We start from the raw sequence: 27,389 nt of genomic DNA on the forward strand, positions 1-27,389 counted from the left end.
AACGAGAGCCTCAGTAAATAATTACAATGCCCATGAGTAGTGTTCCCACGGAATGGGTATTCAGATTGACAAATTGAGCAGATGTTGCAGCCACAATCAATAATGCTTGAGGAAGCATTTGGTGTCTGAGAAAGAAAAAGAAATGCTTATCTACATTCTGCTGTCCCAAATTCTGCATGCAGGTTACATAGCCAGTCTAGAGCAATGGCGAAGTTCTGCATTCCAGCCCTAGACAGGCCAATCGGGTCCAACTGACAACCATGTCATCCTCTGCCAATTACATCACTGGATGTGGTGTGGAGGGGCAAGTGAGCAGCACATTGCTCTCGTCGTCATTGTCCTGACCTTGGAACCGCCACTAACTGGTCAAGTAGCTCCTCAGCTGGCCTCATGAGGCTGAGCACACACCATAAGCCAGTCTATGGGGGTACCAAAAATTTTTACTGCCATTTCTAAGTTTTTCCTCATTTACAAGTTCATCTGTGATGTTCAAGTATAGCCCATTCTGGTCTACAAGCCAGGTAAGAGCACTACTTCAGGACAGGTCCTAGTGAAAATCAGAAATTGAACTTGGTTATAAACAGTGGTGTGACACCAACAACTGGTTGGAGCCCAGATAATGAGTATGCATAATGAAACACCTCAGAACAGCTAAAGTGTTCATCAAAATACTGTGCACAAACAAAAACAAAAAACAACTCAGTTGAACAGGTAGCAGCACACCATTGATCAATAATGCCAAGAAAAGGTGAGAAATCAGATTGTACCTATACTTTACCTATCATTGGGCACATTTTATAATGAAATAGTTATTTAAATCATTCCAATTAAATACAAAAATTAGTTTTAATTTTTAGGAATATGTAACTGAGGAAAAAAATTGTTAATGCAGCACCTTTTTTCCATGTTATAAATACATGAACCTTCTCAATGTATGCTTCACAAGGACATCTGAAGCTGATGTCCCATAAAAGTGACATGCTGAAGGAGAACATGCTAGGCATAGCTTTCTGCTGAATATTTAATGGGTGATGAAAAGATGCTACAGATACAAGTGTGGAACCATACTTGTAACGACATACAACAAACAGTTAATTTCAATTCCATCTCAACTTCAGCATGATGGTTATTCAGGTAATTCAGCCCCCTTACTGGTGAACACAATAGCTGATCTTTTAATAAATTGTCAGTTCCAAAATCTTATAATGGGATTTAAGATATTAAAAGAATGCAAAACTTCAGTTCATTAAGGTTTTTTCAGTTGCTTGTGCAGTCCACATGCAGTAATCCAAACACAAATAATTCAAACATAGTAAAGTTTGTTAATTTGACATCATACTTAATACATCAATACAGTTTACATTTCTGAATGTACAGTCTCCTCATTTCATTATTCATCTAGAACTCATCATGGAAAGATCGAGCTGTATCGACCATCTTGCTGTTGAGGAAGGGTCCTGCATGAGCCAGTACTTCCATTAGACTCACAGCACCATCTGCATCTGTGTCAGCAAGCTGAAGCAACTGCGAAGCTTCCTGACGTGCGTGCCGTGGATTGCGTGGGTCCATGTACATCTGAAAGTGAAAGATATTAAGCACAACTCAAAACCATGCCACTCAAGTTAATTCTTTATTACCCATTGTGATGTGCGTGTCCACGATACGCTATCAGGGAACTAGTGGACATCGCTGCATTAATATTGCTATGTATATATTTTCCACTGGTAAAGGAAAACCTTGCTAAAAGTTTGCAGAATTCTTATAGTTACATACTGCACCTGCAAACTGCGCTGTCTTTGAGTTTCATTGTTAACCCTCTGCTCTGTGTTGTCTCATCAAATTAGTTCATGCCTGGAAATAGGCAACCCAATGAACAGATTTGCAAACCGGGCTAATGTCACACCTTCCTGGACAATTCCTGTCAATGATTTGCACATGTTCATTAATGTTTGATGCGTCACAAACAGTGCCTGTATTGAGCACCTGTAGTGTGAGTTCCAAACTTGAAAAGATGCTTTAGCCATCGGTCAATGTCTATTTCTGACACATACACTCTCTCTCTCTCTCTCTCTCTCTCTCTCTCTCTCTCTGCTTCTAAGACATTAAGACATTATTTAAAATAAACATAATGTATTTCACTACCCCCTCCCTCCCCTCCCCCCCCCTCCCCCAAAAAAAAGGAAGAGAAAGAAATGGTAGTCAAAGGGTTAGGACAATAGCTTTACTCATGAACAGGATAGGGATCTGGGAACATTTCTCACACCAGCATGTCATTGTTGTCACGTCAAATTAGAGCAATAATTCAGTCTTTCAATGATAGCCTCACAAATATTCATAAAATTATATTTGATGAAGTAAAAATCTTGACCCGCATATCAACTTTTTGATATTCTGTCACCAAAGAGGCCACTGAGATCAAGTTGCACAACAACTTTCACTGGGACAGTGGAAATATTCTTAGTCTTGCATGGAGTGTTGAGAGACTGCAGAGAGATTCAGAGACTTGTTTGTGTTTCAATGGCACCAACAGCATCACAGACAATAACAAACACAATCTTTGGCAACATGAGGGCAGAAAGTTATTCCTGATGAAGAAGACTGATATTACTGTCAAAAGCACAAATTTTTATTTTATTTTGATGCTGCAAGAGAATAGAGAATAATTCAAACAGGATTGTGATGACACACACTTATAAGATGAAGTGGAGCAACCGAACACATTTTAAGACCAGTCTCCTCCAGTGATTACATTTCCCACAGTTACAGTAAAAATGCTCATACGACAATTGTGTGGATTTGTCTGATTACCTACTCATCTTTTACAACTGAAATTTGTTGTCTTTATTCCCCAAATATGTTTTATAATCACATCAGATATCTTCAGTGGCAGCATGCAATGAACAGAAAATAGTATTCTAAGTTATGAAAACCATATTTATACATTTATGTCATTACTACATTTGAAACAGTCACTAGCCATTTGAAACAGTCACTAGCAACAAAATGTAGGTACATTTCATTTAAGCTCTTTTGTATCTGCATATTTATTATTAATGCATGCAACTTACTCTGTTGAACAAGTTCACAAAATCTCAGTTTGGGAGCCCACTACTGTGTGGCATCGATAGTTTGTATCGACCACGAAACTTAATATCTGTGAACTCTAAGTGCTCTCTCAAGCCTCCATCTTAACTTCACTTTAGTCGGTTCTTTGTTGTACTTCATTCTGTACGGATGCAGTGTCAAGTGTAAATATACTCGAACTATGACATATATGGGAATTAAGTTTTCTATATCCTGATTAGCGATCCCGTTCGCACAGTGGTGACCCCCAGTGTTCGTTCGTATTTTGAGTCTTCTGCGCCAATGTTTATGCAACAGGTTATATGCAGTACACAATGACCACGCCAAACCATGCCTTGTTCGAAGATGTGGAAGCACAACTCTGCTCACTTAGTTTCGTCGTTTCTTCACCGACAGCGTATTCATCATTTACCAACGCCATGTGCTAATCTCATTCGTTTTCGGCGGTTGACAACTACGCCGTTAGAGCGAACAATGGACTCGGGCTTCGCGTCACTTGATTATGCCCATCCGACAGTGAAATGTGAACTGAACAATATTTTGAATTGTGTCTCTTCAAATCGAGTGTTTCACGAACAAAGTGATCTCCATTCTCCACGTGTTTAGCCACCCACCAGCATGCTACATTGGTTACTGTTAGGCCGTGTGCAACGCCACCATTACTACAAACCATGCTGGAACTGTTCCATGCACGTGGTGTTCCAGTTGTGTCTAATTTACATGCACAATTCAGTGTTTCGCGTAACATGGACCCCTTACTTAACCTCAGTGTCCCACAACATGAACTACAGGCATGTTATGCATCAGATAGTTTCCACGCAGGTGGCGTTCTCAACCCCCCCCTCAAAAATTGTGGGGCTCCCATTTCCGATCGCTCAACTGCCTGCCGCTCCCACAGCACCGCCATTGTCTGCCGCGCCGGTCTCTCGCCCTATTCCGGAAGCGTGTTGTTCCCACGGTACTGTCCATGCCTGCCGTGCCACATTTTTGTGACAGTCAACTATGCCAGCTGCCGCAACTACGGATTTGCTCGCATGGTTTAAATCTGGTCATACCGTGTCGGACTCTGACTTAACCTCAGTCCAGCTGCTAGCCTAGGAGACACCGAAACCGCCGTCATCACCCCCCCCCCCCCTGGCCGCCTGCCGAAGCTACCACCCTTATACGAGGACAACCCGGCATCGTGTTTCGCACTCATCGACCGCCTCTTTGAGTTACATCATGTGTCTTACGACAACTCAAACTTTCTCTGCCTCGCCACACACCTCCATGACCATTCATATTTGATTTGTGACCTGCTCCTTTCACCGCCACCTGCACCAAAATACGAGTTTGCAAAGAAGACTATAATGGAATGACTTGCCTGCTCACCACAAGTGTTAATAATCAAGATTCTCTACGAGGAGCACCTGGGGGAACACACCCCCTCACAACTCTGGTGCCACCTTCGAGTGCTCGTGAACGAGCATACCATGCCTGACGCTACACTATGGGCTGTGTGATCTGGCAAACCACCTACCAATCTACAGATCCATCTGTTACCACAGTCATTCAAGTCCATCGGCTCCTGTCTACACATCGCTGACCAGTTGTATTCGCTGCTGCAGCAACATCAGCCAGTTCATTCCACACCGTTCTTTGGCACAGCCGCCCCCGCATACCGATCTTCGACTGGCAGAGGCAGGACTCTCTCTGCCGTCACCTTGTCTACTTCTCCTGGCAGCGTCGGCGCACTCTCTCCACTGTCTGAGCACTCCAGGATTGCCCATACACCTTACGTACCGATCTATTTACTGGAACAAATCAACGAGTTCAAGCCGCAGTCTCCACCTCCTCCTCACCTTTTCTGATGGTACCACAAAGTGTTCGGTGATGACGCCAAGAAATGCAGGTTGCCATGCCAACACCCAAATGCTGACCACAGGAACTAAGAGACGCCGAGTCCTTCAGGGAACTTAACAGGCGTCCTCATACATTACACTCCGTTCACTTATCCGCCCGGATGTGTGGTCGTCTCTATGTGACTGACAATGCATCAAGTCTAGCTTTTCTGGTTAACACTGGTGCTGATGTGTCGATCATACCTACTTCAATGGCTCCACCCGCTTCCTCACAGACGAAGTCACTTCTACGAGCTGTCAACGCAACGACGTTACCTACCTCAGGCTCAGTAAAGGTTATGGTGACTCTATCTCCTTCTCTATGTTTTCCATGGACATTCTACATTGTCAACATCAATGAACCCAATCCTCAGTATGGATTTTTTGTCTCATTACAAACTATCTCTGAACGTCGTACACGGTTCAGTGCTCCACCATCCTACAAACACTCACATACCGTACACCTGCACCTATGTCCAATGCTCTGTTTCCACCACAACATACGATATCATACGTGAGTGCTCCGCCCTCGTGGGCAACATTGTGACCTGCGTTACCGACCTACTGTCAGAATACGACTCAGCGACGCAACTCCGCCAGGACAACGAGAAGCTGAAAAAACGCATTGCATCCCCTTGCAGCGAGCTCGTAGAGGCTCGCACCTCGCTTCTGCAACTGCAGTCCACGGCGCTGCCACCTAACAACTCTCATCAGGTTGGTCAACAAAATTTACTTGCGTGTGACATTCCTACACCCCCGTCGTGCTCGCCTCATCCAATGCCGTGTGTTTCAAACAGTGCTGCTAGTGACAATCACGCATGGGTTGTGACCACACTCACCGTGCGTATTGATAAACATTCCTCCTCTCTCACTCACTGGCCACATGACCCAGCAGCCATTGTGGCCCCACGTGTGATGCCAGTGCTGCTCTCGAGCGTGCCAGTTGTCCAGTGCAAGGTTAACAGCGGACAGTTGCCGCCCGTTCCGCTTTGCTCGACGCTGCACACACACCCACCCTCTTCACACAAGCACACTCCGCGCTCCCGTAAGAGACGTGTGACTTTTGTGCTGCCTTTCCCCACTTGCGCTAATGACTATGCCTCATTGCACCCTACTCGTCCGAAGACTCGGCGCCAGGACGTTAACCAATCTCATGTGCAGTTCTCAGTTTCTTCCCTCACTGATGGAACAAGAAACAAGATAGTTACCACTCCCGGCCCTCCTCTTAGGCATAAGGTCCAATGCCTCAATCCTATCAAGTTGCACATGGCCTGGCAGCAGATTAATGAACTTTTGGCGGCAGGTGTTCTGCAACCCTCAGACAGCAACTGGTCTTCACCAATCCACCTCGTCCCCAAACACGACAGATCTTTTCGAATGTGCGATATTACAGACGCTTAAATGCTCGTACTGTCATGGACAATTACTCAGTGCCGAATATCAATGACTTCACTCATATGTTATTGGGCGCCACAATTTTCAGTGTTATTGACTGTAAACGCGCCTACCACCGGATTCCCGTGGTGGCGGAAGACATTCCTAAGATGGCTATTATCAGGCCGCTCAGTTTATTCCAATACCACTTCATGCCGTTCAGCCTAAAGAATGCGGCACAAACGTGGCAATGTTTTATTGACTCTATCTTGCGACAGTTTGAGTTTTGCTTTGCTTATCTGGACGACATTCTCGTTTTCAGCAGCTCAGCGGAGGAACATGAAAAATCTTCTGTCTATGGTCCTCCAGACCTTGAACTCCAGTGGTGTCGATGTCAACAAAGACAAGTTTCAGTTGCGCCAGGCGTCAGTCTCCTTCCTAGGTTACACCATCTCCACTGACGGAATACAGCCTCCCAAATCTCATGTGCAGGCTATCACGTCTCTGCCGCCCCTGGCTACTTACAAAGAGCTAGGCCATTTCCTCAGCACCATCAATTACTATTGTCGCTATCTGCCGCCTCTGTTCAGGCACCCCTGACGGATGGGCTATCAGGCACACAAACTTCTGGTATCAAATCCGTCTCTTGGACGGCTCCGATGCTAGAGGGCTTCAAGGCTCTGAAGACTTCTGTAGCTCATACTGTGACACTCGCCCATCTTGACCCCTCGGCCGAGTTATTCATCACTACGGATGCAAGCGACATCGCGGTGGGGGCAGTGTTGCAACAACGCAAGTGTGACGTGGTTTCTCCCCTTCATTTCTTCTCCAAGAAACTATCTACGGCTCAGAGAAAATATTCTGCATTCAATAGAGAGCTCCTTGCTGTTTACAAGGCAATCACACATTTAAGTCCCGACGTCGAGGGACGTTCATTTTTCGTCCAAACCGATCACAAACCACTGGCAGATGCAGTCTGCAACCCATCTGATCTGCAACCCATCTGAGGACCCACCCCCTCGACGTTACCGCCACTTTAACCTGGTATCTCAATTCACAATGGACGTCCGTTACATCAAGGATGCTGATAACATCGCTGCAGATTTCTTCTTGTGGATTGGTGTTTTTTCCTGCATCGTTGATCTTTCCGATCTGACCTCCCTCCAAGCTTCTGATGAAGATTCTCAGGCTCTCCTTCGAGACCCACAAATGTCACTTGTTTTCACAATGGCTTAATTTCCTGGCATTTCCGATGAGGTGTGGTGTGATTCTTCAACCGGCCCCACCCAGGCTGCACCGACAGGTTTTCGACGCCCAGCATAACCTAGTCCACCCAGGCATTCGAGCCACCACACGTCTCATGTGAGAATGTTTTGTTTGGAAGAATATCAAACGGGACTGCCAAACCTGGGCATGCAGCTGCATCGCTTGTCAGTGCAACAAGATCAGCCGCCACACCTCCTCGCCTATGGGCAAGTTTGACATTCCCGCAGGACGATTCCGTCACATACATATTGATCCGATTGAGCCTCTTCCTCCTTCGGAGGGCCATAGATATATCTTATCAACTATCGACAATTTGTCTCGCTCGGTCGAGGCTGTCCCTCTCTCTAACATTACTGCCGAGTCGGTAGCCAAGGCTTTCATTGGGTCGTGGATCACTCGTTTTGGGTGCCTGACCACTATCACCACCTGCCTGACCACTATCATCACCGATCAGGGTCGACAGTTCGATTCCTCCCTTTTCATCATCCTCTGCAATATCTGTGGTATTAAATAAATACACACTACCACCTATCACCCACAAAGCAATGGGTTGGTGGAGAGATAGCACTGCACCCTCAAGACAGCCCTTTGATGCTATGATTGTCTCTGGTCGGAAGCTCTCCCGTGGGTGCTACTTGGTCTATGCTCGACCTATAAACCTGACCTACAGGGGACTATATCCGAATTTGTTTTTGGCAAGAAGCCAGTCCTACTGGGGGAACTTATTCTTCCCCAGGTTAGCGAGGATCTTCCCCCCTCGCCAGATTTCATTTGCCAGATGTGCACACATTTTCAACAAACGCGTTTGCACCTACCCATCAGTTACTCACTGCTCGAGACTTATTTTCCCACCACACTCTCCGACTGCTCCCATGTCATGCTGCGTGATGATGCAGTTAGGCAGCCTGTTCAACCTCCTTATCTTGGTCCCTACAAGGTCCTGCGGCAGGGGGACATGACTTTTGATATCATGATTAAAGACCACACACAGACAGTTTCTTTGCATCGCCTGAAGCCGGCTTTCGTCGACCTGATGGTCTCACACCGCTGCAGTCGGACTCTGCAGATGATCCATCCTTGATTGAGAATGAAGACGTGCTCCCATCAACCTCCCGCACACCTCTTCCGCTGAAGACTGTTCGCCACCGTTCACTGGTTTCCCGACCTCGCCCCCTCTTTCACCCTGCGCAGGTTTCGCGCCCTCACCTTCAACATCGGAGACACACACACCTACTATCAGTTTATCCTGCACCGAGTGAATGACGTTTCTATAGTGACATTCAACGACCGAGTGCTCATTCTTTTGACAGGTACCTAGGTCCCGCCTTCGGACAGTTCCTTACACGTCAACATTGCACACAACCTCACACTCCCAAGTGAGTGTGACTGATCATCTCTATATGCTTTCATTTCTACGGACGGCTCGATCCACTTAAGGGCCACACATTCCTCCGCCATGCCGTTGACTGCCCAATCCGCTTACTCCCAGGCTGGCCGCCATCTCATCCGGCCATGGTGGCTGACAGACTACGAAGTGGACCTGCCTCTCGCCACTCCATCTGCATAACCCACTTCGTTCAAGATGGAAGTACCTGTTGTGCACCTGCCTACACGCACAATTTCCACTGACGTCGATGTCCGCACACCCTCACCCTTAGACATCTGTAGTACTCCGTACTGTGAGGGGGGGAGGGGGAAGGGGAAGGGGGATCTGTGTGGCGTCAATAGTTTGTATCGACCACGAAACTTAATGTCTGTGAACTCTAAGTGCTCTGTCGAGCCTCCATCTTAACTTCACTTTAGTCAGTTCTTTGTTATACTTCATTCTGTACGGACACAGTGTCAAGTGTAAATATACACGAGCTATGACATATATGGGAATTAAGTTTTCTATATCCCAATTACCAATCCTGTTCCCATAACTGAATTCAGGGGAGGCACAAGTCGCATTGCAGCTGGAGAAAAAAAAAATCTCCAACCCCAAACAACAACAGTCTGCCAACTCCTTACTTTCAGAAACAGTTGGGTTGAGTGGAAAGAGGAGGGAGTGAATTGCAGGTCATTTAGAGCCACAGTTACAAGGAAGTCACCTTGTCTGTAAGGCAAATGTGGGTCCTTCTTAAAGCTGAGTGACCTATAGCTCCTTCCAACTTCCCCCAATTATTTCCTATCATCCATCCTGAGGAGGGCACCTATGGTTCCAAAAAGTAGGAATACTGTCATAATTTATTTTTGTGTTTCTGTTAGCTGTAATGGAAGTTGCATTTCCTTAAAATAAGTACCAGCCAGCTCATCTTGCTTTTCGCGAACTTCTAAATTTTCATTCTGATACTTCTTCTCTATCAATTAATAGCTGTGTATATCAATGCTATGTCTGTGGAAGACACCAATTTCATTCCACTAGAGATTCTCATTATGTGTGACAGGTCGTCCAGTTTTGGTGTTTTGTAACTGAGCTGTTTTTCGCTGTCATGCAATGTGAGAATTTACTATGTGATATTTTGTAGCAGGGAAAGAAAGTATAACAAGACTGGGCACAACATGAATGCTCCCACTCCAGATATCATGAGCTGAGTAACATTGCAACTATGTCTCATATATTGACATTAATTTGCTAGCTCTTTCCTTTCTTTTGGATAGATTCTACTGATGCTGATTAGTAAAAAAATTGTAAATTCATCAATGAAAATACAATATTTATTTATCTTGGAATTCATAAATATTGTAGAACATACACAGTTCATATTTTCACTGAAAAATCCTTCATTTTCTCTTTTATAGATTGTGTATGTGGCAGTCTGTTTTGATAGTGTTAGTATGTACATCTTGTTGATGATGTAGAAATTATTTCTCACAAGCTCTCACTAACTTCATTATGAGTGGTGTTTGTGTGAGAACATAAGTGTACGCAAGCTTGTGCATCAATTACACATAATCTCACAATGTATGAACTGTGTTTCACAATTGTGAGATCACAGTTGATGTACTTTGATTGTTAGGATATGAAATGTAGCTTCTGTGAGTTGTGACAATGCATGGCTAAGGCTTTCTGGTCATGACAATCAAAGTTTGGTGGCTTGTTTTTTGCATGCACAACACAGTGTAGTAGTGTTTCAAAGTCAGTCAGAATTGTTACGAGACATTGTTAAAGTGGTCCCGTAAAGTGTGTTCGGCCATATTTAACATCAGCGCAAGCGTATGGGTTGCCATCCTGGAATGAATTATTTCTGAAAGCATTGTGTTGTTACAATCTTATGGCATGATTTTATTATTCTAATTCCATAATTGCTATTGACTAATGAATTGATAAATCAATAGCTTCATATCAACTGTTGCACTTTCTGAACTTCGTCCACTGTTAATTAAATATTTTTAATTAATTGACTCATCACAAAAAGGAGAGGTGTAATTACCAATAAGATGACTCTAGTGTAACCTCACAACTGGTGATGCTCATGTTGGGCTATGACTTCACTGTAGTGGTGTTTAATTTTTATAAAAGGTGTGATTTGCTGGAAAGAGGCCATGTGCCATACTTGACACTGAATACTAACAGTGACAATCCATCAGGAGTGTATGAGATATCAATATGCCCGAACAATCCAACCATAAATGTTGATTCTGAATACAAACCAGGAATTCTGTTAAGTAAGAGTAACTCAAATAGTGAGAATAATGACCTTACGGAACTGATCACCAGCTCAGTAATTGAAGCTACACCAACAATTAAACATGGAGTAGTAATGGTGGGACTAAGTCAACTGCTTACATACATCAAGGCAAATGGATAATTATGATGGTCTTAAACAACAAACTTCTGAAGTTACTAATCATGTGGAGGATCCAGGTTGGAATATCAGCAATATTATTAAATGGACAGGTTGCTACTCACCTCAAAGATAACACATTGAGTTGCAGACAGACACAATGAAAAGACAGTTACAAATTAACTTACGGCCAAAGCTTTCTTCAGAAAAAAGAGAAATGCACTCACATTCACATAAGCAAGCACACTTCACACACACACATAACTGCTACATCCGGCCATTTTGGCCAGTCTGTTCAACAAGCCAAGAAGCCTGCAGTTGACAAAAGAGATTCAGAGTATGCTGGCTATGGGAACCATCCAGCTATCAGACAGTGAGTACTGTAGTCCTATACATGCAGTAACAAAGCAAAGTGGTACTGTCAGGATTATATTAGATGCCAGAGCAATCAACAGGATAATTCTTCTGAAAAAGAGATCAACCTGAAAATTTAAAAGTGCTATTACAGTGATTTAATGCTGTCAAATATTTAATCAATTTTGATCTCACCAGCAGTTAGTGGCAACTTTTATTGCAATTAGAGAGCTGAAAGTACACTGCATTTCTACACGAAGGTAGGAGCTATCAATTTAAGATGACCCCATTTGGTTTAAATGTATCTTCTGCTACCTTTATACGGTATTGATCAAGTAATATGACCAGAACTACTTAAGACCATTCTTGTATATGTGGATGATAAATAAATAAATAATTTGTCCAGCATCATGGGAGGAACATGAATGTCTTGGCAACTTGGATAGTGTCCTCAGTGCATTTAAGAGAGCTAGATTTACTGTAAACTTGGTGAAATCAGAGTTTGGAAAGAAACAAATAAGACTTCTTGGGCACATGATCATGCAAGTAGGGACTGAACCCAACCCACAGGAGATGAAGACAATTGAGAACTATCCTGTACCGATGTGTATAAAACAGTTTATAGCATATCTGAGATTTGCCAGATTGTACCATCACTTTTTCACTGGACACAGCCTTCTGTTACCTCTTTTATTGAACCTACTGTAGAAAGATGCAGTATGGACTTTGGGAGAGGAGCAGCAGAAGGCTTTTGAAGGTATTCATTCAGACTTGTTATCTGCATAATTCTAAGCCACTGAGATTTGGCACAACTATTTTTTCTAGACTCAGAAGTAATGAACATGGCTTCAGATCCCATCTGTTTCAAGGGTATGAGGTCAATAGTCAAAATGAGGACCGTAAAATTGCATTCACCAGCAAAGCACTAACTACGTAGAAAGAAAATACACCATTACTGAAAGAGAAGCATTGGTGGTCATGTGGGGTTTGAATAAGTTCAGATTTATTTGCTTGGAAGATACATCGCTGTGAGCACTGGCCATAAAGCATTATCATTTTTAATGAAATGTAAACTGACGCACAATCACCTGACAAGTTGGGCACTTGCCCTTCAGCAATACAACTTAGAAACTGAATACATACCAGAAAAAAATAATATTATTCCTGATGTGTTTTCTTGGTTACCTGAAAATGTGGGAGAAGTGAATACAGTCCAAGCAATGGTGAAGGAAATCTGTAAGAACTAGACAAAGGTCTTAGCAGGTAAGAAAGACATCAAGAAGCTGCTGAGGAATATTAGAGTCAAACAGCATGCAGATGAGATCCCGAAGACGATCAGAGACAAATGTAACAAGCCCTTAGAAGTGAGTATATGCATTTATTATTGTAAACATCAGGATGTGTTTTATCAGAGGGTGCATGCAAATTCCAATCACTGGAAATTGTGTGTACCTAGATATGTGGTGGATAAATTGATTAAATATATTCATGTCAGCTATGTGTCTTTTGGATAGAGGAAATGTATAATGAAGTTGTAGGAACAAACACTTTTTAATAACATGGCTTCTAGGCCATGTGCAGTGTTGAAAACATGCGATCTTTGTCAGAAAACAAAATTCCCTCCTACACAATAAAAGGGCTTTATATGTTATGTGATACCTGATAAACCAGAAGCATCAGAAGCCGTAGACGCTTTCAGCCCCCTACTGAAAACAAAAGTAAACTTTTCACAAGTATTAGTAGTTTTACAGGTTTTCTCAAAATACATCAAAGTTCTACCCTTTAAAGGGAGTCACCAGTAGGATAATGATCACAAAATTAACAGAGGATTATTTCATACATACTACTAAGCCAGATAGTATCTTCACAGACAATGCTTCACAGTTTTGATGACATGAATGAGAAACATTAAACTCTATTATAAAGACAAGTGATACAATGGGTAATGAAAATGATATTTCACATGTCCAAGAACTTCCTTCATGACTGTAGAGCATTATCTCCATCTAAGTAAACTGGTTCGGGATGCTACAGAGAGTTCACTAAAGAAAGTGTTGTTCCATATATATTGTTTTTACATGTGGAGCATGCCACGTGTTAAAACGGCACTCTTATTTCCACTGCCTCCTTACAAACCCACTTGCACAACACAGTACCTTTGTCTGTTCAAAAAGAAACATATGTCTTTTGTTGATGCTATGCTTTGCCACTGCAGACTTGTCGGTTTGGTTGAGGTGAATGCTCCTAACATGTTCTGGACATTGCTGCAAGAAGCAAGTTTGGCTGATGTTCTGTCTGCCACACTTGAAACTGAAGCTACAGACACCAGGTGAGGTGTCCTTACATTTAGTTGGTCTTTGACTCAAGTATATTCTTGACTTTAATCATTGGAATATGGTTTTTATGGGGTGGTTCTCTATTATCTTGGCTGTCAGCAACTGTGCGTACAGAAGGAATGCCTGGAACTTGGTTTCTTCTTCTGGATTGTTTTCCTCCTTCTTCTAACTTGGCTGGAGAATGTGTCTTACTGCATTTTTGAGTAGCCATTCTTGTGGAGTGTTTTGCACAGGTGATGTAGATCTGTAGGCAGATATTCCTTATCATGCATGGCTCATACTCTGTGTACCAGGATGGTGAGCACAGATTTACATTGGACTGTGTGGTGGCAACTATTGGTGTTTAGGTACAGGTCCCTAGGTGTCTTCTTCCTGTAGATGGAAAATCCCTGTAGTCGTCAAGATTCTTCTGTACTAAATGTCATCCATCTCCATGATGAACCTGACATTGTTGTGTATGTTGTTAAGATAGTACAGGAATTCTTGTAGGTTTTCTTCACCACATGGCCAAACCAATAATTTGTCATCCACATATCCATAGAACACCCGAATCCAGCGTCAGGTTCGCCATGAAGGTGGAAGAAAATGAATGGCACAGTGGGACAGTCTGTCTATGGAAAGAAGATGTACATGGACCTGATGACATATAGTGGGACAGTATGTCTATGGAATGAACATGTACATGGATCTGTATCTAACCTCCAACAGCCTCCACTATGCAGTGCAACACATATGTGCTCACCACCTGGCACACAGAACGCGAGCCATATACGCTAAGGGAAGTCTGCCCACCAAGTTACAGAATCTGTGCAAAATGTTTTGCAAGAAAGGCTACTTGGAGATTCAAGTAAGTTGCTCTCTTCAGCCACATAAGAAGAAGAAAGAAGACAATCCAGAAGAGGAAACCAAGCACCCATATTAGTATATGATGTAGCCTCCAGGGGCGGCAATGCAGGCACTGACCCTGGAGCCCTGTCAATCGTACAAATGCGAATAGTGTCCTGGGATAAGTTATGCCACTTGCTCACTCTGTTCATGTAGTTCTGTAAGAGTTGTTGGTTGACGAGTTGCATAAGTCACTTCTCATCTCATCATATCCCACACATGCTCAATTGGAGACAAGTCCAGTGATAGAACTGGGCAATGAAGTAACTTTATGTCTTGCAGAGCATGCTGAGTTTCACAGGCATTGTGTGGGTGAGCATTATTCTGCTGGGACAATGCATCACCTTCCTGTTGCAAGCACGGAAAAAGAAAGGGTCTAACAATTTCCGGCACGGACCAAGTGCTGGTTAGAATACCCTCTAGAAATACCAAAGATAAACAAGAGATGCAGCTTATCACACACCAGAATAAAGGCCTGGGGCGAGGCCAGTGTGTCTTGGACAAATGCACTCTACAAGATAGTGCTCACCAGGTCTATGTCGTATGCACAAACAAACATCTCCAGCCTACAGGTAGAATCTGCTTTCATAACTGAAGACCACAGAGCACCATCCCATCTTCCAAGTGATTCTGTGACGGGACCAGACAAGCTGTGCACATCAATGCTGTGGCATGAGTAGAAGACGGACTGAAGGTGTGCATACACATAGTCCCACTTCTAATAATCGGCTTGCAAACAGTTTGTGCTGACGCGTCTTCATGCACAAGCCCTCTTATCTGTGCTGTAGTAGCTGTAAGATCTTCTACTGCTGCCCTTACAATACGACGATCCTGGCGGGTGTCTGTGCTGTATGGATGTCCAGAGCATCATTAACAGGTGTCAGAATGTTCACGTGACCACAGGTACCAGCACTGTTGTGGAATAGATGCAGCACACCCACCTTGTGTGGTAATTCTCCAAAAGTGCCATCCTGCCATTCACAAGGCCACAATTTGACACCTTTCAAACTCGCTAAGTTGGCTGTAGGCAGCACTGAGTGCATCTCCACGGCATGGTTGCCAGCTTGCTTCATATACTTGCACCACATTGAGCCTTCTGGCTGTGAGCATTCCCTATTAACACTTTCGCTCCGGGCACTCGGAGCCAACGCTCCTAAGACACCAGAGTTACAGGCCGATGTCAAGACCTTGTAAGATCTGTAAGATCATGTTCTATACTGACTCAATGATGACGCCTACACTTAGAGGTTTCCATTTACAGATCCTAGATCCCTCTTTTGTATTTTTGCTCAGCAATATGTTGACTGCATTATCGTTCGTTTCATCGCCTAGAAGTTGCAACAATTCATCTGTTACCAATAATCTGAAGAAATCCATAGGAGAATTGCCAGCAGGATGAATTTGCAGAACTTCTTCCTTTGTAAATGGGTGATACTGCATATTATGTTGTTCTTTATGCCAGGACTCACCTGGATTATCTCCGTGTGACAGGTCGGGCTCTTTTTCGTCGTCGATTTCCACACAATCGTCGTGATTCATATCGTCAGATTCGGAACTGTCATGAAACAGATTCCAAAGCTGTGCTTCCATGCTATCATCACTCTGCAAATCTTTTGCAGCCTCTAAACGACAATCTCCGTGATATGCCTCGTCCTCACCACACAGAAAATCACTGTCATCTAGTACACTAAGTAACTGTTCCTCTGTCAATTTAACACTTCTCCTGCTCCTTTTCACTCTGGAAGGTCCAGGTGTTGGTTGATGCTAGCTTAGGCGCTGCAACTAAACTGAATAATCCGGCAGTGAGCGTGGATGCTTATAAGCGTCAGCTGCACTGGCTCATGGCTTGTTTTGACGCTTATAAGCGTCAGCCGCAGCGAAAATGTTAAAGGGTAGATGCAGATGGTGCTCTGGTAGCTATGCCACAATGTTGTCTGTAGGCGAACAATGTTGAAACCATTACCAGTACAGATACTATTCCCCAGGTGGCATATGCCATCATCATCGGATCAAAATCGACATCATCTTTGTAATAGTCTCCTAGTCCCCCCCCCCTTTTTTTTCCTGCCCTGCAGTGTGCATCAGGAGCATTCTGATGTGACAGCAGCAGAGGCAGCACATGTAACAGACAAGCAGCATCAGGCTTTGACACCTGGAGACCCCTCCACCCAGTCAGGAGGGGGTGGGGAGTACTACCGGCTGTGATATCTCTTATGTCTCTTCCAGAGGCATGCAGTTGGCTCACCCACTGGGCCCTTGATGTAGGAGTCTGAGTTCCAGTGGCTATAAAGTAATGAACTGCGCAGGAATTTGACACTTCGCTAGAATATGGTGAACAGGAAACTTGGTGAAACACTGTGAGAACACAAACTGATGACTCAGCTGATAATGTGAGAAGATTTCGCAAATATTATCAAAGTTACAAAGCTATTAATTTTAATGAACAGTAAATAATTTTGATACTGTACATGACTTTGAATCAGAATAAAACATAAATTTTCCCACAAGATTTTCTCCTCCTTATTAATAAAATTAACCTGAGTATAAAAATTTGTAATTTTCCACAGCATTTCTGACTCTAAATAATCTGAATAAATGTGTTCAACATGAAAATTATCAGCATCATCTCATGCTTTACTTATGAGCTGGTACTGTTTATAAACTTCAGAATTGATGCTATGATCTCCTTTTATGCTCTTAAATAATCAGCTAAGTTTTATTCTTAACTATTTCAAATCCTGTGTGGGTTCTCCGCTCAGAAAGCATTCTTTAACTGTCACTGTGTCACACATTTGTGTCTTACTGTGCAATAGCATTGCTCCATTCACCAGCAAAGAGATTGTGTTCAATTATTTCTTGAATACTTCAGAACAGACGTTTGATAAAATGGGTATAGGTGATTTACTTATTCCTATAAGCTATCTTGAAATTCAAATAGAGTCATTCAGTGAAGTAAACAGTTTCGAACAATGGAAAATCCAGGATGAAATCTGACAATACCAGAGAAGGAAAGTTGCTACTCACCATATAGCAGAGATGCTGAGACACGATAGGCACAACAAAAATATTCACACAATTATAGCTTTTGGTCATTAAGGCCTTTGTCAGCAGTAGACACACATACACACACAGTAAACAGTTTTCCATTCTGGGGATCCATATAGGCAGATTTCCAGTGATCACAAGGGTGGAGATCCTCACACTATATAGTATCTGTGAAGACTTTCAGGGCAGAACAGAGGAAGGCAGATAGCAGAGGACAACCTCCTTTGTTTGTCAAAATATGGCATTTCCCAAGTTCTAACAATTTACTAATATAACGAAAGCTTTCACAGTTGGTGTTTAGTTCTGTCAAAACTTCTGGGCTGGGTGGCTGTGGAAAGCATATTCCATTACAGCCAACTGATTAGTTTGCCCACGGTGACAGCCCCTATTATTTTTAACACTGCCTGAAGAAACAGATATTGGTGATGATATTGCAGCTGTACAAAATCTACGAAAGTTATTCGCAATTGTGAGTTATTTCTGACATTATCTGCATTGGGTATGAAGATATTACTTATAGTGGCACAAATTTTCATGTGTCACCCATACTTAATATCTCCATACTTAATGCAGCTAAAGTCAGAAAGATCCTGAAATTGTGAATGAATTTCAAAATGTCCCAACTATGTTTAGCTAACCAAGAGTCAGTACTCCTTTTGAAGTTCCGGGATATACAGCGGCCTGCTGAAAAGTTATGCTTCCAAATTTTTTATACGAAAACTCTTGAAGCTTTTTAAATAAAACAAATGTTATTAACACTTTGCATCTTTATTATTCATGTCTACATATTCACAGCCTACTGCCACTAGAGGGCTCCAAACTGTAGCATGTTAACATGGCAGCGTATAATGTAACTATGTCGGTGCATAAGAAACAGCTTGCTGTAATCAAATTTCAAGTTCAAAGAGTTCATCCACACATGGGGGACCTTCCCCTTCAGTATGAAAATGCCAGGCCACACAAGAGCTCTGTGACACCTGCAACTATCTGACGCTTTGGGTTCACTGTCATCGATCATCCTCCATACAGGTGCCATCCAATTTTCATCTTTTTCCAAAACTTAAAGAACACCTTTGAGGTCTTCACAAAGATAATGACGAAGCAGTGCAAGCAAAGGTGAAGTTGTGGCTCTGTCAACGAAGTCAAACATTCTACAGTGACAATATCAACAAACTGGTCTCTCAATGTAAGGATAAAGAATAATGATGTAGAATGTTAATAATGTCTGTTTTATTTAAAAACTTGAGTTTTAACATAAAAGATTTGTAATCATCACTTTCCGACACATACTCATACTAGGTCAATACCGCACAAAATTTTATACACACAAACTGTTGATAGTGGATGACATACATCTTTTACAGTTCTACGGAATTCATTTATTTTCTAGATGGACTTAAAAATTGTTTGAACCTCAAGCTTGGACAAAACTTTTTTGATGTCATTAGTTATCTCATTAATAAAAGAGAGAAAAACTCTCCCCTTTGTTGCCCATTGTTCCTCATTAGTCTTGGAATTATTTCCTTTGCCCATAGTACTCATTCCACCTCTTGTAATAGTAACAACTCCTGACACTGCGTTCCTGGATACTTGTACAAACTTTCAAGAAGGACATGAGTTCAAAAGCTGACATATCATGTTTCACTTGCTCTTGGTGGGCTGGGCATTCTGACTGCTCAAAACTTCCCCTCAACAATGGGTAGCTATTTTACTTCTTCTGCTTTCTGTATTCAGTACAGGTTTCTGTCTAGTTTATTTATTTTAATTTTCTTCTGAATTTGCAGGGATTCCCAGTATGTTATCTTTTGTCTGTAGGCAACTTGGAGAAGACCGTTACAGCATAATACACAACTCCACGAGTATCCAGGAATGCAGAGTAGTGGTAACCTACTGGGCTACCACCTAGAAGTCAGGCACCGGCCAATGTCTCCGACACTTGCCATCATTGCACAGCAGGTGCATATGGCGTGACAACCAGCCCACATCCACTATCTAGAAGCATAGCCACAAGGCAGCTGAGCTACCATGCACAGAGGCTCTGCAGGCACCCCCCAGTGCCACCTACCACATGCTGTCTACATACGCAATCGCTGCCCAGTCTATTCTTACTCATCGTGCCATTTACTACTTTATCTAAAACTGTACTGTACCTGTCTCACCATGTTGCATACCAAGCATCGTATCCATTGTTAACTTGTTCTGTGAGATCATTAAATATACATGTTCTGGAGGTGTTGCCTAGTGGTTTTCTTATGTTGTGAGTTACAACATAACTGGTGACAATTGTGGACATTTTTCATGTTCACTGCATAACCACGGAACCTGCACAATGAGCTCCATCACCAGGTCTGCCGATGGGTGTCGTACTGCACCAGGTTCTGCAGCAACACTTAGAGAAGCATAAATGTCAGGATGCCTTGTTGTCCACATTATTCTTCTGGCATATGGATGTGAATGTGCTACCATTCCTGCCTTATGGCACGATGGCATAAAAGAGAGAGGAATATGAGAAGCAACTCCAACAGCACTTTTCTGAATTCCAGATAACGGATCCAGCTGTTGCCAAATCATTTTTCCTGTCATGGATCTCACTTTTGTGCAAACTGGCCCCTATCATAGAATCAGTACACCGGACCTCTGACAAAATGTGTCCTTTGTTAACTACCTACCTTCACTGACACTTAACACGTTATTGCACCCAGTATGGAATTTTACCAGTGTCGTAAACAGCCTAATCAATCATACTGCAAACAAGTGGCTGAACCGCAGGGACTCAGTAGAAAATGCTGTTTTGGGACTCCTGTAAATAAGGAATCATATGCTGAGGAGATGATTAGAGATATGATATTTCGGGTGGCTCCAGGTAACGTGGTGTGTCAGAAAGCTCTACAATTTGAGGAACCTGCTTTGGAGGATGTTTTAAAATGCGCCTAAGCTTTCAAAGTTCCCAGGCCACAGGTCCGCAATCAGAATTCTGGGGTGAGGTGGCAGCCATCATGTCAGACCCAGGAGAGGGATCTAAATTTTCCAATACAGCAAATGTGGCAACAGTAGAGCACAAACACCACTGCATTTCAGCTCTTCCTTGTAAGCAAAGAAACAAGTCTTGGCCCACAACTGGCACTCATGTCCATTGTGCTTGAACTGTTTTGAACACGTCACAGAAGGATGCCTTGACAGATGATAACTGTGCACTGTATGCCAGAAGGAAGGACATCCTGCGACTGTCTGCTACACACTGGACAAAAAACATTCACCTCGACAGAAACTAGCGGACATTAATGTGGTTTCAGCAGAGTCTCACTCCAGGGTGGTGTCATCTAAGAAACTGCTCGTAACACTCACTTTTCGTAATAAAGAATTTCAGCTAAATGTTGACACTGGTGCCTCTGCATCCCCATTAAACACTCAAACATATCTCCAGCTCAGAGCACCATACCTTCATTCCTCAGATCATCACCTGGTGACATATAAAAAACAAAACATTCCTCTCAGGGTACAGATTACAATCACAGTGACATAGAAACATGTTGTACTGCACCTCCCCTTTCTTGTGGTTCACACAGATGGAGAGAATCTATTCAGCCTTGAAGTTTTTTTTAGCTTTCAGATTTGTCATCAATGATTTGTGCCACCTGGATCTCAGAGCAAATACCATTTTAGGAACTGAAAACCCTCAGTAAGGGGTTTTCTGACATTTTCTCTGTGTGTCTAGGCAAAGCAATAAACTTTATAGAACACATTATATTAAAGGAACAACAGGTGTTCCCTCGCTTCTTCTCTGCATGGTCCACATCCCTTGCACTGCAGCATAGCATCAGGAATAAAGCAGCATGCCATCAGGAATGAACCAGATAGATTGACAGCCTTGAGTTTCATTGAATCCATGTCTGCAAGTGACTGGGTGACACCTCTGAATTCAGGAAAACTGCACCTATGAGGAGATTTTAAGGTTACAGTCAATTCCCAGCCAGGGATCGATACATACCCAATCCGAAACCAGACAAGCTTTTCTCTGCACTCATGGCAGCCTAGTATTTTTTGAATATCAATCTTTCCAAAGCTCATTTACAACTACTCTGCACAACAAATAACTAAATAACGGAAAGACCTCATTGTCAACAAACCGCATGGATTACATCAGTTCAAAGTCTTAGTTTTTGGGGTGCCCAGTGCCCTAGCTATCTTTCAAAAGTTCCTTTAGCAATTGCTGCTCGATGTTCCAGGCTGCATAAATTATATGGATGACACTATGATGACAGGGGCCACAATGGAAGAGGGGGCCACAATGGAAAAAGGAGCTACAATGGAAAAAGGTCCCATAAAGGCATAAGGGGTCACAGTGCAGGAACACAAAGAGAATTTGTGAGCCATGCTGCAGCACGCGTTGGTGCTGTTTGTACATTTCTGTCCTCTGTTGGAGACCAGACCATATCATTTAGTCGACATGGTTGCAGTTGTTTGTCTTCTCCTCGTGTTGGTGGCAACAACGGCGGTTATCAATATGTAGTACCTGTGGCCCTATCTTTGGGGCGACATTGTGGTTATTCTGGGTCATGTCAGTAGGCAGTTCAGTTGCGGACTCAGGAGGAGCCAGATCTGCACAGTGCGAGAACACTCCAGGACTGCTGGCGGTGTGCATGGACTGCCAGATTGAAGGCCTGTGGTCACGAGCATGCACGACCTCATCATAAACCAGATCCTACAAGTTTTAAGTTGAGTGCATTTGGATTTAAGTACAGAAACCTCCACCATTGTGAGATCTTGCGATTCTCCAGTGACTTGGGTTCGTGTTGCTGCTCATAGTGTTGCCGAGGCGAAGAGCAGCGAGTGTAGTGCTTGGGGAAGGTGGATCTGATTAGCTTTCCTGGTCTTCTAATTACTAATTATTGTGTTCAATTTGTTCCTATTTGTCAAGTACAACCAGTGGTATTTTTCGTGCCTCGTGGCCACTAACGCCCCAGTTAACTACCCTGGGGGTTAGTGTATGTAACAGCAGTGTACGTTTCCTCGCCTTGCCGCTGCTGTCCAGTGAGGAGTGTAGTTTTGACAGCTTTCTTGATTGTAGGTTGGTTGGCGATTCTTCTACTCTGGTGGTAGTGATTCTTTCTCATTCTGAGCGCTCTAAGCACAGTATTCTGCGGGCAGAGTCCTGACCGCCGTTTCCGGCTTTCGTGTATTTTTACATCTTTGCATTTGATTTATTGGACACCAGGTAGCCTCAGCAAGATTATCATTAGTCATTCACTAGACTGCCACTAGTCTGAGTTACCATGCTGTGAAGTGAATGCAGCTCTCGGCTGCGTATCTCATCGCTCGCGGAAGTGTTTTCTTGCCGGACCTACTCAAAGGTCGATTCCTGGTGCACCGTCTGTGACTGGCCCTTGTGTTTTATTATTGTATTTGCTGTTTTATTGTATGTTTCTAAATGTTTTAATATAATTGCCATTCTTAGCATTACAGCAGGTTTAAATGATTGTGCTACCAAGTTTACCATCATTTTGTCTCACCTGTTTGGAGATCAGTTGCTTGTCCTTTTAAATAACCTTTACTGTTGTATTTACTGTTTTACTGTATGTTTTTTCTAATTTTTTATATAATTGATATCAATATAATGGAAGGAAACATTCCACGTGGGAAAAATTATATATAAAAAACAAAGATGAGGTGACTTACCGAACAAAAGCGCTGGCAGGTCGATAGACACACAAACAAACACAAACATACACACAAAATTCAAGCTTTCGCAACAAACTGTTGCCTCATCAGGAAAGAGGGAAGGAGAGGGGAAGACGAAAGGAAGTGGGTTTTAAGGGAGAGGGTAAGGAGTCAATCTTTAAATATGTCTGCTTGTGTCTGTATGTGTGGATGGATATGTGCGTGTGTGCGAGTGTATACCTGTCCTTTTTTCCCCCTAAGGTAAGTCTTTCCGCTCCCGGGATTGGAATGACTCCTTACCCTCTCCCTTAAAACCCACTTCCTTTCGTCTTCCCCTCTCCTTCCCTCTTTCCTGATGAGGCAACAGTTTGTTGCGAAAGCTTGAATTTTGTGTGTATGTTTGTGTTTGTTTGTGTGTCTATCGACCTGCCAGCGCTTTTGTTCGGTAAGTCACCTCATCTTTGTTTTTTATATATAATTTTTATATAATTGCCATTCTTGGCCCTACAGCATGTTTAAATGGTTGTGCTACCAAGTTTACCATCGTTTTGTCTCACCCGTTTGGTGATCAGTTGCCTGTCTTTTTAAATTAACCTTGCTATTGAATTGCTGTTTTACAGTATGTTTGTTAAATTTTTATTTTTATTTTTATAATTGCCGTTCTTGGTGTTAAAGGCCTTCAGCCATGACTGTGGTTACTTGCTTTAAAATTCTAATTGGGATCACATTGGCTTGTTTTTAAAACATTATTTGCTGTGTCTGTATTTTATGCTCATTTGATAAATTGAAATGTACTGAAAGCACAGTTGTTCATTTCTTCATTAATAACATGTGATATCTTTATTTATTGCTGTGTCTGGAATCACTGTTTTAAAATAAATGTGTTTAATTGCAAAATGGAACCAAAACTAAATGATTACGGCCCCGTCCACAATCGTAACCGAATCCTGCCTTCCTTGACTCCCAGGTTACAACTGGTTACTGTTGTACGATTTCTGCCTTTGGTGTTTTGTTCTGTTTTAGGTGATCAACTCTGTAATGGAGGTCAGGCAGTGCCCCGGGATCGGCCTACTGAGGAAGGACCACCTCATTTATGAACTGGTGATAAGACGCCAGCCTATTGAGGGTAGTGTTCCGGACTTAGCAGCCCACTTGTGTGCTACCGTTCTTCAGCCGGTTGACATCACACCGGATGTTGTGGGTGAGACAAGGACAGACATTGAGTTTTTGTTTAAAGCTGTTAGGAGTCTTGAGGACAATATCGGCTTTTTAGAGGGCACTCGACCTAGTGGCAGTCAGTTAGTCAGGGTGGGGGCACAGGTGATTCATTTAGTCAACCGGATATCTAACTTAAGGGCATTTAAATTAGAGGATCGCGATAAGTAATCAAGCGCCGAATTGGGGTCCTTGGTTAACGAATTGTAGTTTAAGGTCACATGTTTTGAGCTTGATGGGAAGAGGACCGCGGAGCAGGATATGTTACCTTCTGGGCAGTGCACTAGCGAACCTGGGAATAACGCCCTTATGTCCTCTGAGGGGGTAGTCATGGCATTTGCTAAATTGCCTAACCCCATGGTGCATCTGTTTAGAGATGTCACAGAATTAGCTATAGACCGACCCGAGCAAACTGCAAGGTTGTTATGGCTGTTGGTTCGCCTTGAGCAACACGCTGATGCATTTGATGTTTCGCATCAGGTAATTTTGTCTCTATTGCATCCTTTAACTAGAAGCGAACTGAATACCTTGGTATCCAGAGCTATGTCAGAAGAGTCCCCCCCATGAACCATGGACCTTGCCGTTGGTGGGGAGGCTTTCGTGCCTCAGTGATACAGATAGCTGTACCGTAGGTGCAACCACAACGGAAGGGTATCTGTTGAGAGGCCAGACAAACGTGTGGTTCTTGAAGATGGGCAGCAGCCTTTTCAGTAGTTGCAGGGGCAACAGTCTGGATGATTGACTGATCTGGCCTTGTAACACTAACCAAAACGGCCTTGCTGTGCTGGTACAGCGAACGGCTGAAAGCAAGGGGAAACTACAACCGTAATTTTTCCCGAGGGCATTCAGATTTACTGTACGGTTAAATGATGGTGGTGTCCTCTTGGGTAAAATATTCCGGAAGTAAAATAGTCCCCCATTCGGATATCCGGGCGGGGACTACTCCAGAGGATGTCGTTATCAGGATAAAGAAAACTGGCATTCTACGGATCGGAGCGTGGATGTCAGATCCCTTAATCGGGCAGGTAGGTTAGAAAATTTAAAAAGGGAAATGGATAGGTTAAAGTTAGATATAGTGGGAATTAGTGAAGTTCGGTGGCAGGAAGAACAAGACTTGTGGTCAGGCGAATAAAGGGTTATAAATACATAGACACGAAGCCCACGCCTACTACAGTACTACAAGTTTATATGCCTACTAGCTCTGCAGATGACGAAGAAATTGAAGATATGTATGATGAAATAAAAGAAATTATTCAGATAGTGAAGGGAGACGAGAATTTAATACTCATGGGTGACTGGAATTCAGCAGTAGCAAAAGGGATAGAAGGAAACGTAGTAGGTGAATATGGATTGGGAATAAGAAATGAAAGAGGAAGCCGCCTGGTAGAATTTTGCACACAGCACAACTTAATCTTGGCTAACACTTGGTTTAAGAATCATGAAAGAAGGTTGTATACATGGAAGAAGCCTGGAGATACTGACAGGTTTCAGATAGATTATATAATGGTAAGACATAGATTTAGGAACCAGGTTTTAAATTGTAAGACATTTCCAGGGGCAGATGTGGACTCTGACCACAATCTATTGGTTATGAACTGTAGATTAAAACTGAAGAAACTGCAAAAAGGTGGGAATTTAAGGAGATGGGACCTGGATAAACTGACTACACCAGAGGTTGTACAGAGTTTCAGGGAGAGCATAAGGGAATAATTGACAGGAATGGGGGAAAGAAATACAGTAGAAGAAAAATGCGTAACTTTGAGAGATGAAGTAGTGAAGGCACCAGAGGATCAAAAGACGAGGGGTAGTAGAAATCCTTGAGTAACAGAAGAAATATTGAATTTAATTGATGAAAGGAGAAAATATAAAAATGCAGTAAATGAAGCAGGCAAAAAGGAATACAAACGTCTCAAATATGAGATCAACAGGAAGTGCAAAATGGCTAAGCAGGGATGGCTAGAGGACAAATGTAAGGATATAGAGGCTTATCTCACTAGGGTTAAGATAGATACTGCCTACAGGAAAATTAAAGAGACCTTTGGAGAAAAGAGAACTACTTGCATGAATATCAAGAACTAGGATGGAAACCCAGTTCCAAGGAAAGAAGGGAAAGCAGAAAGGTGCGTGTTGGCAACCTTGGTAAGTTTACTCCCCATTTTCTGGGTCCGTGTATGATTATGTGGATTTTAGGCCCAGTTAGTCTCCTGGATAAGGACAACCGCACCAGTATGCAATACCGGGTCCACCTTAATCAAATTAAGTTTGGTTAGCCTGCTAGTTGGGTCTCCTAACCCAGGTTTTTCCTTGAGAGGAGGAGGTTGAGCCATGCTGCGGCTCGCGTTGGTGCTGTTTGAAGGTTTCTGTCCTCTGTTGGATCCAGACCTTATCTTTCAGTCGACATGGTTGCGATTGTTCATCTTCTTTTCATGTTGAATGGCACCGCTTAGTTTCGCAAGCGTTGCCTGTCCACTGGTGGCAACAACGGCGGTTATCAATATGTGGTAACTGTGGCCCTATCTTTGGGG

At 43.0% G+C, this 27,389-nt stretch overlaps 1 protein-coding gene across 2 annotated transcripts in view; it reads right to left on the bottom strand.

Moving 5' to 3' along the window:
• Positions 1 to 1,003: 1,003 nt before the first annotated feature.
• Positions 1,004 to 27,389, bottom strand: part of LOC126412338 (45 kDa calcium-binding protein) — a 182,348-nt gene continuing 155,962 nt past the window's right edge. For both annotated transcript variants that reach the window (XM_050081880.1, XM_050081881.1), the window contains one exon: positions 1,004 to 1,575. In XM_050081880.1, coding sequence (XP_049937837.1) covers positions 1,399 to 1,575 — 177 coding nt within the window. In that variant the 3' untranslated portion in view covers positions 1,004 to 1,398. The remainder of the gene's footprint in view (positions 1,576 to 27,389) is intronic.

The sequence above is a fragment of the Schistocerca serialis genome, chromosome 7, assembly GCF_023864345.2.
Source record: "Schistocerca serialis cubense isolate TAMUIC-IGC-003099 chromosome 7, iqSchSeri2.2, whole genome shotgun sequence".
NCBI classification, from domain to species: domain Eukaryota; kingdom Metazoa; phylum Arthropoda; class Insecta; order Orthoptera; family Acrididae; genus Schistocerca; species Schistocerca serialis.